The sequence below is a fragment of the Canis lupus genome, chromosome 3 (genome assembly GCF_048164855.1).
Source record: "Canis lupus baileyi chromosome 3, mCanLup2.hap1, whole genome shotgun sequence".
Taxonomy (NCBI): Eukaryota; Metazoa; Chordata; class Mammalia; order Carnivora; family Canidae; genus Canis; species Canis lupus.
Window position 1 is genome coordinate 73623190 of NC_132840.1, and position 18800 is coordinate 73641989.

General features: G+C 45.3%; 1 protein-coding gene and 1 pseudogene across 2 annotated transcripts in view; both read right to left on the minus strand.

Annotated features, from left to right (window-relative positions):
- Window positions 1–660: 660 nt before the first annotated feature.
- Window positions 661–18800, minus strand: part of JAML (junction adhesion molecule like) — a 28215-nt gene continuing 10075 nt past the window's right edge. For both annotated transcript variants that reach the window (XM_072822215.1, XM_072822216.1), the window contains 7 exons: window positions 17231–17456; window positions 12345–12460; window positions 9817–10054; window positions 6620–6758; window positions 4282–4342; window positions 2813–2899; window positions 661–1159 (listed from right to left, as the gene is read on the minus strand). In XM_072822215.1, the coding sequence (XP_072678316.1) occupies window positions 1088–1159; window positions 2813–2899; window positions 4282–4342; window positions 6620–6758; window positions 9817–10054; window positions 12345–12460; window positions 17231–17456 (939 nt within the window). In that variant the 3' untranslated portion in view covers window positions 661–1087. The remainder of the gene's footprint in view (window positions 1160–2812; window positions 2900–4281; window positions 4343–6619; window positions 6759–9816; window positions 10055–12344; window positions 12461–17230; window positions 17457–18800) is intronic.
- Window positions 16721–16792, minus strand: LOC140631340 (U4 spliceosomal RNA; annotated as a pseudogene).

Genomic DNA, 18800 nt, shown 5'->3' on the forward strand with positions numbered 1-18800 from the left:
TTGGCTCAGCTCCTGATCTCAGGGTTGTAAGATTGAGCCCTGCATCAGGCTCTGAGAGGAGTCTGCTTGAGATTCTCTCTCTCCCTCTTCTGTCTGCCCCTCCTCCTCCCTCCAAAACAAAAAGGTAGCTCCACTTGAGGTTGATCAGAAACCCATGCCCTGAATGGCTAAGTGGGAAGGATGGGGTGCAGGGAATGAGGAAGGGCCTCAGTGGTTGAAGAGAGGAGGCCTGAGCAGAGCCCAGGCTAGAAATGGGAGCTCAGAACCAAAGGGTCTTTAAAACAAACCTCATTATATCTTACAGTGGTAACCAAAAAGTATAGGAACCTCACTTTTCAGACCAAGAGTTAAATCGGTGGCTGTCCACTTTGGCAACCCATGAGCAGCCATTTTTGAAAAGGACAGCAACGGCCCAGCAAAGAGCCTCCAGCCATTCTTATAGCCAACCAGGCTAACAAAGTGCTGGGTTAAATCCTCAAGCTGTATTCATACCCCACTTCAACCCACTCACCCCCACACCGTCCAAGGGCCAACACTGGTCTCCTGTGTGTTGACCCAAGAATGACTCTCCTCCAATCACTTCAGTTGTTTGAGGCATTCCTGACCATAAATTCCTTACCAAGTCTCCACTTGCCCCTCAGCCAGGGTACACAAACAAGATGATTTCCACAAGCCATGTTTATTTAGGGGTAATCTGCCAAAGGAATCATTTGGGTTGGTGTTTATTTCTGCAACTCTTCCCAGGAACCCATCCACGAAGAACACCGTCGAAGCAGAGGATCTAATGGAATGCTTGAGGCCGCCATAGCAGCTCCGCCACGGTCCCCAGGGCCAGTGTCCCAGTCCAGAAGGACTGCATGCAGGCTTTCCTCCATCGGGCCTGCTCCTCCCAAGCTGTCCTGTCTTTCTGCCAGGTTCTGAACCCTCCTTCTTCAGCCCTTTGACCAATGAGGCAAGAGAACAACACAGGGAGCAAGGAGTCCCAGAATGACCAGCATAGTAACTCAGGACACACAGAGGAGAGAGCCGCTGCCACTGCTAAAGACAAAAGGAACTCTCCCTTCTTCTCAAAAGTCTTGCTCTGGTTTTAGAATTCCCCCAGCTGACTTTTTTCAAGTGGATTATTTGGTGCTGATTTCACAGAAGGCCAAACTGGGTGCTGCAGGGGTGGGGGGGAGAAACAAAGCACATGCATAAGTATTTCGATCATAATAGTTACCATTTATTGAGCTCTTTCCATCTATCTGGCCCAATTCTGAATTTCACTGGCATTAATGAGTTAGAGCCTCACCACCTGGGAGGTGGGTACTATTATTCCCATTTTAAGGATGAGGAAACTGAGTGTCATAGAGGCTAAGTTACCTGCCCAGGGCCATCTAGCTTCTAAGTCACAGAGCCAGGATTTGGGCCCGGTCTGCCCAACTTCAAAGCTTGTGGTGTTAACCATTGTGCTGTCCAGCCTTATAAAGGGGACACAGTGTGGTGCCCCATTTATTGAAGTAAATGTAATCAATTCAACAACAACAATAACAAAAAACCAAAGATCTGTTGTTATCTCTGCTCTCTAAATAACGCCTCTACACCTGAGGTCTCAAACAGGTGGCCTGCAGGCCAGAATTCACCCTGAGGCTTCCTGAATTTGGCACACAGTCTTTAAAATAACTTGACCGGCTTCCACAGGCCTCTGAGTTTTGCGGCTTTGGCCTCTCATCACACTTGCTTTACTGGATCTGTTTCAAAAGGACAGAAGTGCTGTTTCCCATAGCGTTTCATGGGGAACTCTGCCGATCATGGGGAGGATAGACCTCCCAGGTTTTCTGCAAACAGCGTCAACCAGGTGGTGCCACACTCAGCAGTAGCCACCGTTAGCTGTCATCAGCAGGTCTCTAAGAGGCCAAACAAGGCCTGGCGGTGCCCGAAGCATCACATGGTAATAACGGGAGAGGGACAGAGGGGGAAATATGACTGCACACAACTTCAGAGTGGAGCTACTGTTTGATTTGCTGGAACCCGGCCAGGTCCCTGATCTCACGCTTCCTTGGCAGTATCTTTCTCTGCGGCAATCATCTGGGAATCATGTGTCCTCAGTGCTGGTGTGATGGGAACAAACAGAAGCCACCATCCCCCAAAAAGAGGAGGCCAGCCTTCCCAAGCCCAGAGGAACACTGCTGCCTTTATGGCCTGGGTGCCTATAATTAGCCTACAAATAGTATTGTGCCCACTGCCAGCTCACTCCTTCTGTCTTTACTCCTACTCACTACACGCCAGGTGCCTCTTGTAGGTGTTGTGCCTCCCTGAGGAGTGGAGGAAGGAGAAAAAAGGAATCCGACTCCATATTATTATATGGAATGCAGCATGCAGCCTTCCTGGCAATCAGATTATGTCAAAACATCATAAGCCACAGAATTTTAAAATGTTAGAATTGGAATGGGTTCTTGAATAGGATGGAAAATTGCGACACAATGTTTGTCCAAGGACCTAAGGTACCCTACTAGGTTGTGCTTAACCTCGAATGAGCCATTTTGTTTATCCTTGATAAAAGTGCTCTTTTCACCCCCCAAATCGATTATCTTTAGCCCTAATGACCTTTAATACTGGAGACCAGGTATGAAGGCAAGTTTGGTATTACTCCTCTATCCAGCACAGCGTCAGCTTCTCAGACTTCCCTATGACTTAGAAAAATCTCTGCCCTCAGCAGTGACCTCCCCAAGTGACCTAGCTATGCCCACCACGCACGGGCTTGCCACATCCTTGCCAGCTCCTTGTCCACCCTCCAGACACCTGGCTCGGCTGGGCCCAGAAGCACTCTCACCATGGTCATGTAGGTGGCCTCTGCTTTTCCATTTGATTCTTCGTCCTCAATCAGCATCGGTGTGGCTACTGAAGAATAAATGTGTTTCTAGAGGGACAGGAGTGGTGGGAACATTAACCAAAGATCAGCAAATGTTAGATGCCAGAGGAAAAAACCATCTACTACTATTCACAGGGCATCAACACCAAAAGGTAATTGAGAGTTAGAAAATTATCGTGGATAATGATAATTTAGTTCCCAGTCTTCCTGGCAATTAAGAAAGTTGGCTCGTCAGCAAAGATTACTCTCTTGAGAACCAAATTCTTTGCTTCAAAAGACAAAGTTCTTTGTTTGGACAGGCACTTAGGCAGCAGCAGGGGATTCTTATCTTGCTGGATTATTTGTATTCCATGCTTATTTCCTTCTGACTGGAGCCATGGCAGGATGGCATTGATCGGCCACTAACTGTGGTCATCTCTGAGAGGGTTTATATGGCAGGGACAGCCCTCACTGAACCTCACATCTGTGAGGTGGGTGGTACTTTGTGATTCACATTCCTGTCACTATTTGGGGAGGTGATGTCATCCAGTGACAAACTCTTGGGCTTCTGGAGGCCCCTGCACTATGTTGTGACAAAATCCTACACTTAGGTCATAAACAGGGCAAAAGGTGGAAAAAGTAAATATTCCAAGAGGAGTTTTTAAAAGAAGGGAGGGAGGGAGGGAGGAAAGGTAGTTTAAGGAAATGAATTCATTTCTCAGACCCTAATAGCAATTATTTATAGCCCCATTACAAAGTAATATGGAAGAAAAAGCTCTTCTTGATCCTCTTTCTTAAGGTACCCGAATATTTTTTTAAAGATTTTATTTATTTGAGAGAGAGTGCATAAAGATGAGCAGGGAGCCCCATGCAAGACTCAATCCCAGGACCCTGAGACCATGACCTGAGCCTAAGGCAGATGCTTAACCAACTGAGCCACCCAGCCACCTAGAGTCCCTGAATATTTGATCTGAACTGTTAACTCCTTCACTTAATTCCTGAATGTACCACAATTCTCCCCTATGGTTCCACAGTGCCCACAGATGATGAAGCACTTACAGATCATCCAGTTATTTGAACCTTACCACAGGGCAAATATGCTTGTCCTCATCCTTATTTTACTGGTGAGACAAGTGTGGCTCTGGGAGGTGGCTGAGGTGGGCTTGAATGGGGATTCTCTGACACTGAGCCCAGGGTTCTTTCCTGTGACCCTACCCAGAGTCCCCAGGGCCCTGTCCACTCCCTCCTGGGGTGGGGTGGGGGGCTCTCACTCTGTGATGAAGATTTCCTGAGCCCCTGTGCTGTGCCCAGCACTGGCCACCACACTGAGATACAATACTGAGTAAGACAGTCCACAGAGAATGCCAATGACACCCTGGATGTTGGAGCCATATCTACCCTGCCCCCATGCAGACACAGCTGCAAAATGGAGTTTTGAGTTCTTGCCTTACCTCTGGATCAGACTTCTTTATGTTCTCCAGGCTTTTTACCAGGGTTGTGGATGTCGCTGAGCTGCAAGGCAGGAAAAGCATGTGGAATTAACTGGCTGGCACTGTAAATTCCAGGGTGCCCACATGAGACCCCACAGAGTCTTGTGATGAGGGGGACCTCAGAGGGGGAACCATTGTCTCTAGACTCCCACCGCCAAAGCCACCCAGCTCACTGTGAAATCTGAGCAGTGCATTTCTCTGATGGAGAGAATGAAGCATTCCGGAGGTAGTCTGGGCTGAACGGCTCTGACTTCCCTATTACCTACTTAACATTTTTCTGCGTCCACACTGTTTTAAGTGAATTAATAGGGAGGGCCATCATGGGATTGGATTTTTATCATTAACCCGGGAGTAGGGAGATGTAGCCATGCCAGCAGGGGGCAATAGAAGCTCAGCTGAGACACACAGTTCAAAGGCTCCTCCCCTGGGGAAGAGGCTGAGCAGAAATAGCGCCACAAACCCCCTAAGCTGCCAACCCTGGCCCCTTCCCAGCCCTTGGCCTTTGATCTCTTGACCATCTGCCCTCTGCATCTGCTACTTAATACAGTTCCTTTTTTTTCCTATTTTGGTCTAAGGTAGAACTTAAAAAAAAAAAAAATCAGGGTTGAAGCTAGAAGTCATTTTTTTTTTTTTTTGTCTCAAAGTGGAGGAAATAGTTTTCTCATACATTATGATTATAAAGTTGTATGTTCTCACTGTAAAATAATTCAAATACTAAAGAAACACAGAGAGTTGAAGTTTGAAGTTCCAGAAAACCTCCTGCCCTTGTGGGATCCACCTTCTCTTTTCACCCAAACAGCACTACTAATACTTTGGAATTATTCTTTCCAACCTTTCTCAATGCAGGCCTTACTGCACTCACACAAAATGTATTTATTGCATCTGCTGCCAAAGTGAGTATTACTAATTTTCTTTTTTATAAAAATGAGATCCTGTTATATATTCTGTAATGTGATTCCTGGGACATCTTCCCATGCCGTTACATTTGGGATTGTGTAGTATTTCACTGAGTGGAATACTGATTTAGTGAATCATCACCTTCCTGACAGTTACTGAGGATGACTTCAATGTTGAATTATCATCAGGGCTACAGCAACCATGTTTATAAATCTCAATATACAAGTCTGATTATTTATTTCCTAAATCTTTAGGATTTCCATGTCTTTAGTACTGACATGGAAGTACTGATTTCATTTTGAGGGACACTGAGGCCCAGAGTGGGGAGGTGAGTTGATATGGTCATCTAACTTGGGCTGGGGGCCATCTGCATGCCCGGAGCAAAGACCCTCAGAGAGGCCAGCCAAGTTCAAACCAAGTCAGAGAGGCCCTGGGGAACGAAGTGAAGCCCAGCAGGCAAAGCACTTTCTAGAGAGTCTATGTTTTATGGGGAGACTCAGAGTCAGCACTCTAATGAGGTCCTTTGCCCATTGACATTTCAACAAGAGAGCCAATCTGCCCCAGCAACGTATCTCATCATCAACAGTTGAATCAATGGATGCATGCGGCCCTGCCAACAGCCAAACCTGCTGCCTTATTGGATGGAGCATCTGGGCATTTCCAAGATGCTGGGAGAAGGGGTACTGAAATTAAAGCCTTCAACAACACATTTCAACAATAAATAACTTAGGACCTAAGGACATCCGTTCAGAAATAGCCACTCAGAATTAGACTGTGGTCCTTTTAAAAAAATTTTTATTTATTTATTAGCAGAGGGAAGAGCGAGATCTTGGGGAGGAGCAGAGGGAAAGGGACAAACACTGAGCAGAGAGCCCAAAATGGGGTTTGATCCAATGACCCTGAGGTCATGACCTGGGCCGAAATCAAGAGTCAGACACTTAACCAGCTAAGCCACTCAGGTGTCCTAGAGTGTGGTCCTTTAAATAAAGCCACTGATAACCCTCAAGATCTGATCTTCCTTATGAAATGTGTATTGTACGTAATTCAAAAACCCATTTCCCTCAGGCATTGAATGGCACCATTATAGCTCTTGCATAAGATTTATACTTAATTATGTTCCTCTTAAACCACCATTTACAAAAGAGCTGAAAAATCTTTGTAAACTACCAAAACGAATGAAGAGGGTATAGGGATGTACAAGGCCCTCTGCAACACAGAGTGGAGGGTTGGGGTCACTAGAGTGAGTGGAGGGTTGGGGTCACTAGAGAGATGACATCTAATCTGACAACCACAGATGATTCTATTTTAAAGTATCCCCTTCCGGGAAAGTGGCACAGTTAGGGCCCTATCACTCTTCTACTTCAGGTTGAGGAACCGCCAGCCTCCCAACCCAGCCCTGTACCTCTTACTTCTGTGGGTCCTCTTCACGATCAAAATCAGAACAGGAAGCAGCAGGATAGTGACACAGACAATCCCCACAATGATCACCAGCTGATTACCACCCAGGATCTCAGGTCTGAGGGCTACTGGGGTCACCATTGCTTAGGAAAGGAAAAAAGCAACAAGACAGTCTCAATATTCCAGTATAGAGCTGGAAATCCCACCAGATCTATACTAACTCGGGAAGTTGGGAGAGAAGGCCAGACTCCACCCCATATTGAAATACTGGCATTCCACTTGTCCCCATTAGATGGAGAACCAAGTCTGGCCTCCTTGCTTACCCCTACAGTGTAGATTAAGGTGGGTGGGAGAAGAGAATAGCACCTTACCTACAGCAGAGTTTCCTTTTACATTAACAGTTCTATCTTAAAACAACAAAACAGATTTTTTAGAGGCTTCAGATCTTTCAATGAGAAAGTGGTTGGTTTCAAAAGGATATGTGGTACAACCCTCAGCCCCATAGTCATGATACCAAGTAAAGCGCTTCCACCCATATGGTACCCTTCATCCATTTCCTCTACATCCATTTCCTTTCACTCTACATATATACATAAACACCTCCTGGGTGCTAGATATCACTAGGCAAAGAAGCTACAAAGACAGTTAGTGCATGGTCCCTGCCTTCAAGGAGAGGGATGAACATGTCAATGGAAAATCACAGTCTGCTATAGGGACCAGGATGGAAGTCCATATGGGGTACAGGGGGCACAGAGAAAAGGGTACCTAATTCTACGGGGAGCAGATGAGAAGTTCTCAACAGTTTTAAAATTTAAAAGTCTTAAGGAAACATAAAGTTTGTTGGGCAGACAATATGGGAAAGGATGGGGGTGGTGCATTACACACAAGGTCTGGAGGCCCAAGAGGATGGGACTTTCAGAAACTAAAATAGTTCCATGGGTCTGGCTCTAGGTTGCAGTTGGGGGCATAGTGGGGAAGTAAACAACAGAGTCTCAATCATGAAGGGTCTTGATCTCAGCCAGGAGTCTGGCTTTCTTTCAGTAAGTGATGGAAAAACCAAACACTGAAAGACTCTAAGCACCGGGACAGAATGTTGCGACTTGTGGTTTAGAATGGTGGCACTGAGGGCTGCAGGAAGAATGAGAGCAGAGGCTGAGAAGGAGAGCAGACCCTGGTTAGAGGGCTACAGGCCAATACACAAAGGAAGACAGCTAGAGCGTGGTGAGGGACTGTGGGGAAGGCAGACTCAAAGTCAGTAGTAGAAATAACAGGACTTGTTGACCTGTTAGTCTGGGGGTCACGGGAAAGGGAAGAATCAGTACAACTCTCAGGCATCCAGCTAGGTAACCATGTAGATGGTGACAGAGATGAGCTAGGGGAGAGGTGTGCAGGGGCAGGTTTGGATATGTTGCATTTGAAGTTTTGCAGAATGTTTAGCTAGGATTTAGATGGAGACATAGATTAGACAGGAAGGAAGGAAGGAAGGAAGGAAGGAAGGAAGGAAGGAAGGAAGGAAGGAAGGAAGGAAGGAAGGAAGGGCAGGAGGGAGGGAAGGAAGGAGGGGGGAGGGAGGGAGGGAGGGAGGGAGGGAGGGAGGGAGGGAGGATCCAACATAGAATATATTGATTATATGGAGAATACTGTGTCCAATATTACTTGGGTAAAGAAGGCTGAGGTGGGCAATTAGAGTAGCATTGGTGACCTAAGCTAGAGCAGAGGCAGAAGCAGAAGCCAGGATGTGGTGCACTAAGAGGTTAAGGGAGGAGAGACAAGAGACACCACAGATGGCCTCTTAGCTACTTAGGTAGGTCAAGAAAGAAATATAGAATTGAGGGGATCCCTGGGTGGCTCAGCGGTTTGGCCCCTGCCTTTGGCCCAGGGCGTGATCCTGGAGTCCTGGGATCGAGTCCTACGTCGGGCTCCTGGCATGGAACCTGCTTCTCTCTCCTCCTGTGCCTGTGCCTCTCTCTCTCTACATCTACCATGAATAAATAAATAAATCTTTTAAAAAAAAGATTTAGAATTGATTGCGGTGGAGGTTGCGCAACTCTGAATATACTAAAAATCGCTGAGTTGTAGGCTTTAAGTGGGTGACTGTATAGTATGTGAGTTGTTTCTGTTTTAAAGAGAAGAAAGACACACAGGATGAGAGCTAAAGTAGCCCAGGACAGAAGGTGAGAGGAAGAGGTGAGCATATCTACAGTCTGGGTGGCAGGAGCCAGTAGACAGTGTGACGTGCCTGAGACAGGGAGAAAGTTCCACCTGAGCACAGAGGTTTGGATAAGCTCAGGGCAGAAGAGCCCCTGGGATGGTGAGACAGAGAGGTGAGGATGTGGGCAACGTAGATAGGCCTGGGGGGTGGGTGCTTGGTGGTTGAGTGGGCTCCCACTATGGAGTGTATTTTCTCTGTGAAATGGAAATAGGGCTTCTGAGAGGGAAGAAATCCCTCTGTCCCGCTCCCCCCTTTGCCATGTATTACAAGAAGGGGCCTTCATAGACTCAAGTCCTTGGTCAAAGATACTGAGGTGAGTTCCATCCTTGCCCACATCCCCACCCCCAAAAAAACCACAGCCAACCTCCAGCAAAGATCTGTAGCAAAATGCAAAGTCCACAGCCACATCCTGACTGTTAACTGTGTTATGGTTTAACTTTAACCCCTCACTTACCGACTTCTCTCAGATCTTTATTCCCCTACACACCACTGGCTTTAATGTACAGGGTTTGCCAGAATAGAGAACCTTTCATCAGAGAACATTTCTATTTTGAGTTCTGGTCTCTTCCTGTTTTCTCTCTCTTCTGTGCCATCTCTCACCAGCCCAGGGTCATTTACCCTTCTGCCGCAGAGCATACAGCATCCAAGTAAAAAAGAACTTTGGACATCAGCTCCAACCCATCTCTGAGCTTCTGTATCTTTAGATCAGGATATTACACGGGCAGTGAGTGAGTTCTGGCAGAAGGTTGGTGTTCACCAAATAGTGTGGAAAGCGAGGTGCCTAGGACTCTAAAGTTAAGGAGGTATCACCGTGAACATCATGTAAGTCCAGGGTACAAGGACTTGTATCAGGGTCGTGTGAGTACAGCACCTGAGAGTGATGCCTCCTTCAGCGTGGCACCCTACATGCCTCTCTGGCCTTCCCCTAGTCCTGGCCATGCCTACCAACTACAAGGACCCTCATGCCTCCCCAGCCGAAGATCAGATACTTTGGGGCTCTTTCACGATCACATGCAGCGTGGTGGTTTTCTTGAAGGTCAAGTTCCCCAGGTGGATACTGCAGGTGTATCTTCCTCTGTCAGATTCCTTCACTCCTTGGAGCATGATAGACGCATCATTGCGGGAGGTGTCACCCACCAAGGCTACACGGTTCTGGAAGCGGCCCCAGTTCTGGGAGTACCCCACAGGTACACTGAGTTTAGGGTAATAACTTAACACAACCTCCTCCTATAGAACAGAAAGGCAACATATGAGTTTGCAAGGACCGAGGAAGAAGGGGCATGGGGAAGGTTGAGTGGGGGTGCTCTCAGGACTTACCAGGCCCTGGATATGTGGGCGGTGAGGTGTGATGAGAAAGTATTTGATATCATAAGTCATGCACACACATGTGTCCACAGCCTGTGTGGCTGTGAAGGACGCCACCAAACCATGAGCAACTGTCCCGTTGGCAGAAAAGGATGAGGAAGGAAAGGAGGATGAGGGGCTTTCCCTTTTTGTAATTCTCCAGTAAAAGGAAGAAAAATACACCTTCACTTTCTATAGCATTTCCAGTTGGATTTCCAATAGGCACTTGAAACATGTCTAAAACTAAAACTCCAAATTATTGCCCCAAGCCAGCTCCTTCCAGTCCATTTCTTTTCGGTAAATGGCAAAGCCTTCTTCCAGATGATCAGGCTAAAATTCATGGAGTCATTCTTAATTCCTCTCTTTCCTAAACACACAGTGAAAGTCCCTCAGCAAATCCTGTCACCTCTACCTTCAAGATATATCCTAAATCTAGCCATCTCTCACCTCCTCCACAATTACCATTCTGGTCCAAGCCACCCCTTCTCTCACCTAAATTCCTGCAAGGAGCTTTCTGACTTGTCTCCCTGCTTACTCCCAACTACAGTCTATTCTCCACAGGTGAGCCTTTAGAAATATAAGTTAAATCATGTTACTCATCTACTCCAAACCCTCCAATAGCCCCCCATTTCTACTAAAAGTACAAGGCCCTCTATGATCTGCCCCACTCCATTTTCCTCTCTGATTTCATCTTCTACTTTTTCTTTCCTCACCTACCTGGGTCAATTCGCTCCATCCACGCTGGCCTCTTTGCTCTCCTTGACTACTGGCCACAGGGCCTTTGCACTTGCTGCTCCCTAAGCCTGGGACATGCTTCCCCCCAAGAAATACATGTGGTTCATTCTCTCATTTCCGGCAGGTTTCTGCTCAAATGTCATCTTTTCAGTGAGGTCTCTCTGCCCATCTATATAAAACATGAACCACAAATGCCTGCTTTCAGGGTACCTGTGTGGCTCAGTAGTTGAGTATCTGCCTTTGGCTCAAGTCATGATCCCAGAGTCCTGGGATCAAGCCTCGCATCAAGCTCTCCTCAGGGAGCCTGCTTCTCCCTCTGCCTATGTCTCTGCCTCTCTATGTCTCTCATGAATAAATAAATAAATAAAATCTTTTTTTTTAAATGCCTGCTTTCTTGTTCTCCATGGCTCTTACTATTACCTGACATATTATGTATTTATTTCCTCATTATTTTACCATGTATCTCCCTTGATCTTGATCATAAATCAGGAGTTCTGCGTGTCTGCCACATAGGCACTTAAAATACTTGGTAAATGAGTACATGTTGGAGCTTTTTATGAAGGGAAGTAAATATTACTATTTTTAAAAGCGTTTAAGAAAAGGAAATGGGTATACAGACATAAATATGAATGAAAACACCTGGTTCCTAATATCTTATCTATTGTGTTTTGAATTCACAGTTCAAAATGTCCATTCTCAACCTATTTTCTGCTGTGATTCACTTAGTGGTTGACATTTAAATGCATGACAAGCTCCCAGAGGTGGACCTGGGACTACATGTAATTCCCTATCCTCTACCATGATGCCACCCTTTGGGGCATACAGGAATCAAGTGAGTACAAATGACTTTTTTCTAGGAATGACTCTTAATTTAGTTAAATCTTTTATAAACTTTGTGCCTTAATTTTTATTAATAAGTGACCTGAGATAGCCCCCACAACATACCCTGACCCACATGTACATCACCATGCACGGATGACATCTACCAGTCTAGTGAACTAACTTGCCACTTGCTGCTTCAGAGTTCCCATGAACTTAGAGACAAGGCCACAGAAGTCATCCCCCTCATCCTCCCATGGACTCTACAAAGAGGAGAACGGAAAAGAAGAAGGAAACTAAAACACAGGGAAAGCACATACAAATGCTACATGGACGATCTAAAATACGTGTCTTGACAACCCTACAAGTTGAGCAGCAGCAGCAGCAGGAATATTATCCTCTTATTTGTCATCTTCATGAGAGTCATTTTCCCACCACAAAGCTGAAGTTGCCCAGCCAAGTGGCTGAGCTGGAGGCCCAGTTCTGACAAGCTCCAAAGCTCAAGCCCCTTGCAACACCATCACATGGCACCTGGTGCCTAAATTCTCCCTCTACCCACACTGTCCTGACACCAGCAGCCAGGGGCTTCTGCTACACAGTGATGGTTACTTCTCCTTACCTTGGCATTCTCTCCCGATGAGAACATCCAGTCTACCTTGGTCATGTGTTTGTCTTCTGCTGTGCTCTGGAAAACACACCCCAGCTGAGTCGAGTCCCCTACATGGACCGTGAGCTCTGGGGATAAAATGGTAACTCAGGTCAAACCCAAGGTATCATCTATAGAGGTCCAAGAACTTCTAGAAGAAATCATGCTTAGCCAAAGATCCTCAGCCATAAAATCAATGTCACCACCAAATACTGTACACATTCACTCTTGCAGATGAGCCAGATGATCTTGTGTGGACAAAGTACGAGAGGCCTCTCACTTACATGACACCCCGTGGGTAAGGGAGTAGCCACAGCCACCTACACACATCAATTCTGAGGGATCTTCATACTACAATAAACACTTTGTGATTCCCTTTAGCTCCCTGCTCCTTCCCCTTTTCTAGAATTTCTCCTGAGTCCCAGCTCCACATCAACCTGTACTAAAGAAAGTACAGAAAATCTCAAAGCCCCCTCTTTCTGTTCACCAACTTAGATACCCACATCTGTTGAACATAAACAGGAAGTAGAAAGTTACATAATTTTCATGCTTATATATAACCCACTGGCTCTTCTAGCTGAAAAACTGGTTCACAGGCAATTTTCTTCAATTTCTCTTATTCTTTTTACAAGTTGTCTTAGGACTTGCTTAGGATAGTTCTGGCTACAGTACAGGTCACAGGACTGCTTGCTAATTAGGCCAAGACAACAGACAGCTTTCCTCTTGGATTTTTTTTTTCTGTTTCAATCCCTGCCCCCACTCCCCCCAGAAGATCCTGCTTCCCTTCTTCCTTCTGCTTATTTGTGTGAGCAGCTGACCCCATCATATGCTTATTGCATAAGTAATTTTGAGGGGCTCCTGAAAAAAAAAATTAGCAAGATATTTCTGATTTTTCAATAATGTACTACACAAATCAACCACAAAGTCAGTTGAGAAATGAAAGGCAAGATGATATTTAGGGAGACACAAGCCTGGGTCTTAGCTGGGCCGAATTCCTTCAAAAGAGCATCAGGCAAAGCTCATGAAGGAACAAACACAGTGCATAAGCTGGCCTTTCATCCAAATTGTTTCTCTGGGAGAACATGAACTTCCTGCCCAGTGGGAGAGATGCACAATAGGATGAAAGCAAAGCAAAAGAAAATATTATGAACTTGAAACTCTATGGAGGGAATAATTTTGAAAGTAATAAAAATTCACTCCAAAGAATAGTAGGGAGGGGAAGTCCCTCTAAACCTGACAGTAGGGATCCCTGGGTGGCGCAGCAGTTTGGTGCCTGCCTTTGGCCCAGGGCGCGATCCTGGAGACCCGGGATCGAATCCCACGTCGGGCTCCCGGTGCATGGAGCCTGCTTCTCCCTCTGACTATGTCTCTGCCTCTCTCTCTCTCTCTGTGACTATCATAAATAAATAAAAATTAAAAAAAAATTAAACTAAACCTGACAGTACACTAAGAACTGAACTCTACATTTACAATGCAGTGATGGGGTGACTGCGTGGCTCAGATGGTTAAGCGTCTGACTCTTGATCTCAGCTCAGGTCTTAACCTTAGAGTCATGAGTTCAAGCCCCATGTTGGGCTCCACGCTGGGCATGAAGCCTACTAAAATAAATGCAATAATAATAACTGAGCCATTCTGCAGCTTTTATCGTACCAGGCATGTGCCAGACACCTTGTATGTAGCATGTCAGCTCGTCATTATGGTATTTTGAGATATGCACTGTTATCCTCCCATTTTCAGAAGAAGATGAAAGAATCCAAAGGCACATAGCCCATAAAAGGCAGAGACAGCAGGCAAACTCAGGCTGGAGGGAAGAAAAGCCCAAGCTCTCACTCACTATACCACCTCACATTAAGTGGAAGGAGAGCTGATTCTAGAGCAAAGGCACAGGAAGTTAATATTATTTTTATTTGCAAGAATGTTGCCTATGGTATTTAAAGTAAGAACTATGAGAAAAGGGAGTTGAAGTTGGAGAATCACAGAAAAATTATAAAGTGAGGAGTAAACTTTGTAGAGAAAAGTACAGATGGCTTCACATGGGGGAAGCCAACCTCCATCAAGCAAGCTGAATAACCTTCCAGTGGCTTCCAGGCACATTTGGAGGAGGTGCCTCTACTCCCTTTCTGGTTGAAGAGAAAAATACAGGTTGCTCCACTGGCTACCAGGGAAGTGTGTGACTAGCCCTAACATTGTTCTAGCCTGTTTCTATGGATTCTCCAATTCTGAAATTGGCTCTTTTTGGCTCATGCCCTCTCTGTCTCTTCAAAGAGAGAAAAGGCACCTATTCTGTAGACCATGCTTGTATGGACAAGTGTCCGGGCATGGCATCAGAAGACAAAGCAGAAAGGAGTAGCCCAAAAATAATCCTTGGGGAAGCAGCCAATTCATCTCCTCTTTTTGGAGAACTCAAGCTTTGAAGTCAAAACAAAGGGACACCTGGGGGGCTGAGTCAGTTAATCATCTGCCTTTGGCTCAGGTCATGATCTCAGAGTCCTAGGATCCAGCCCCGCATCGGGCTCCCTGCTCAGTGAGGAGTCTGATTCTCCCTCTCCCTCAGCTGCTTGCCCTGCTTGTGCGGCCCCCGCCCCCCAAATGAATAAATAAAATATTTTTTAAAAGAAATTTTAAAATGTCAAATGAAAAAAAAAAAAGGAAAAATGAGGAGAACGGGCCAGAGGCCACCTTCTACAATTCCTTCTACAACTCCATTTTTTCAAAACTGGATTCAAGTGAGAGATGCTAATTCAAGAATCTCATTCATTTAGGGCAGCCCCGGTGGCGCAGCAGTGTAGCGCGGCCTGCAGCCCAGGGCGTGATCCTGGAGACCCTGGATTGAGTCCCACATCGGGCTCCCTGCATGAAGCCTGCTTCTCCCTCTGTCTGTGTCTCTGCCTCTCTTTGTCTCTATGAATAAATAAATAAAATCTTTAAAAAAAAAAGAATCTCATTCATTTAGCAAATGTTTATTAATCGTTTACTCTGTATTAGGCATGGTGTCCGGGGCTAGTCAGAGGCTAAAGAATACAGACCCATGCAGACAGGGAAGATACAACTGGACAGGTATGATAAGTATCACCAAAGAGGCGCACAGGATGCTCCAAAGGAGCTCACGAACAGAGGGGACCTGAACAGCTGGGAGAGGGGAGGAGGTCCAGATTCTATTTCCCTAACTAGACTGCAAGCTTTCCTAAGACCACACACTATTCTTTCAACGCATACTTTTAAAGAACGTGTCTAATTCTGCGGTTTTCAAACTTTATTAAGGCAGCAGAATTTTTTTTTTTTTTTTTTTTTTTTTTATTCATGAGAGACACAGAGAGAGAGAGAGAGGCAGAGACAAAGGCAGAGGGAGAAGCAGGCTCCATGCAGGGATCCTGCCATGGGACTCGATCCTGGGTCTCCAGGATCACGTCCTGGGCTGAAGATGGCGCTAAACCACTGAGCCAACGGGGCTGCCCAGCAGATTTCTTTTTTTAAATATCCACCATTTGCTTTGATGTGGATGAAACTGGAGGGTATTTTGCTGAGTGAAATAAGTCAATCAGAGTACAAACATTATATGGTCTCATTCATTTGGGGAATATAAAAAATAGTGAAAGGGAATAAAGGGGAAAGGAGAGAAAATGAGTGAAAATATCAGTGAGGGTGACAAAACATGAGAGACACCTGATTCTGGGAAACGAACAAGGGGTAGTGGAAAGGGAGGTGGGCGGGAGGTTGGGGTGACTGGGTGATGGGCACTGAGAGGGGCACTTGGCGGGATGAGAACTGGGTGTTATGCTATATGTTGGCAAACTGAACTCCAATAAAATAAATAAAAATAAAAATAAATAAATTAATAAATAATAAATAAACATATATATATATATATAATCTTACATGGCAGCCCAACAAATAAAACAGGAAAAATATAAAGGACTTGGGTCCCAGTGGAGGTTGGAGCCTGAGGTCCTACCTGACTCGGTCCTCTATTGACCCCCTACCCTGTTCTCACCCTTTGTGCAGTCTACCAGGTTCATTGAACCTTCAGGCTTCTACAGAGCATGGTATAAAACCACCCACCTACTGAAGCCACTCCCTCCATTGACAAATGGGAAAATGAACTCCAAAGAAATTAGAGAGATGTCTTCTCTTTTCTATCCCCCAGAACACTTACCACAGGAACCTATGACATATGGACATGGCATCAGTGTGGATAACCAACAGGAAGTACCCGGGTAGAATAAAAGGAATAGGGACTTTGTTGTCAGAGGTGCCAGGTTTTAAGTACCAGACATCCCATTTAATAAATATGTGTCCTTAGGCAAGTCCCATCTAAGCCTCAATTACCTCATCTGTAAAATGAAAAGATCAATACTTCCAATTAGCAATAATCATGCCTCAGATAAACCTCATTGGCTACAATATTGCCACTGCGCAAAGCTAGACCAATACTTCCTACATGGCATTTTCATGAGGATGGAACACATGTAAGGTAATAATAAAATAATCATTCCCGGAACACCTGGGTGGCTAGCCAGGTAAGCAACTAACTTACTCTTGATTTTGGCTCAGGTCATGATCTCAGGATCATGAGATCAAGCCCCACATGGGGCTCCTCACTCAGCCCAGAGTCTGCCTGTCACTATCCCTCTGTTCCTCTCCGCACTCCCCCCTCTTAAATGAATAAAATCTTTTTAAAATAGTAAAACAAAATAATTATTCTCATTATTTTTATTTAAAGAGCACTGATTATTGTGGATTAACTCTGTGATAAGTATCTAGACCAAAGGCTGGCATTTGTTCAATAAAATCTGTTCCTTCCTTCTTTGCACACCAAATCTCTTGCCCCTTCACCCTTCTCTAAGTAAGCATTCCCATACCTTTGGGTTCCTCTGGTAGTACATGCAGCAGCACTGCTTTTTTGAACACCAGGCTTTCCTTTTCAAGCCGGATTTCACAGGTATAGGTTCCCTGGTCAGCTTCTTTCACGTCTTGGAGCAGGAGAGAACCATCATTGTGTAAGATGTCCCCCACCAAGCGCACACGATTCTGGAAGCGCCCCACAGGCACGCTGAGGTTGGCATAATAGTATAGCACATATTCATCCTGGAGGGCAACACAACATTGGGGAAAGTCTATAGTCACTGGAACCAGACCCATGAGTCCAGATCCAAAATACCCTGTTCTGTGGAAGTGGCAGCATCACCACCACCACCATCATCACCACCACCATCATCACATCATCATCATCACCATCATCACCACCATCATCATCATCAGAAAGCACTTGATACCCAGTGAATAAAAATAAAAATAAAAATAAAAATAAAAATAATAATAATAATAATAATAATAATAATAATAATAATGTGCTGGGCAATATTCTAACTTCAACAAGGCCCTGTGCCTTAGTGAAGTAAGGTCCACACATTCATTTCCTACAGTTTAAAGTAAAATGTAACACCCACTCTGAAGATCCCTCTCTGGGGATTCAAACCCAGAACTTTTGAAACCCTTGTTTCATGTTCACCCTGTTTTCTGCCATGGCCCCTGGACTGGATGGCACTCAAAGGCATGATGCAATCCTCCAGACTGAGAGTTGTGACAATTCCTGGCTGGCATGTCAGCTGTCGCCCATCCCCTTTCTGCCCTCCCCCAGGCAGTGTATATCATACAGCTTGAGAAGGAATCATCATCAGTGAATGGCTTACAGGCTGGGACAGGGAGAAATAAGGATTTCTACTTAAGCCACGGGCTTGTCCTTCTTATAATAAAAAATACTAATAAAATTTTGAGTGAGAATAGCATTATAAGAATAATGTGCTATGAGCTACAGAAAGAGTATTTCATTGGCAAGCTTCAGGACTTTACTATGGGTAACACATTACTTAGTATGTATTTCATAAACAATCCAGAATGTATCCCCTCTGATGAGGTTTATACACTGTTTCCCACTCTGAGTAGCTTCCATTAAACACCCTCCCTCAGCCTTGTTATATCAGCTGATCCCATCACTTGAAAACTTGAAGCAGCCATAAAGGAGAAAGAGGTGACTCCCCAGCATATAAATGGTGCACAGAATGGTAAAAGAATCTGGCCCTCTCACCTCTTCTGGAGAAGCTTAACAACGGGTGGATTGTTGTCCCGGAGATACCCATTTGGAGCTACTGGCTGCCGGTTGGTCACAGCAGCTGCCAAAAGATTATGGAAGGACGGAGGCCACTATGGCTTAGTGGCTGCCATGCTATGATTATGGAAGCTTATCCAAAATAATAGATAAAGAAGAGGAGACCTGGAGTTTCTGTGCAGCACTTGCACTAGGCAATGCCATTCTAATGCATTACTAAATGACATCCATAGTTCCTAGCTCCTCGTAGGAAAACACAATTTGTGGCCTTCTGTTAAATACTTTGCAATTAAGCCTTGCTAGTGTTCTGAGCTTTCCAGTAA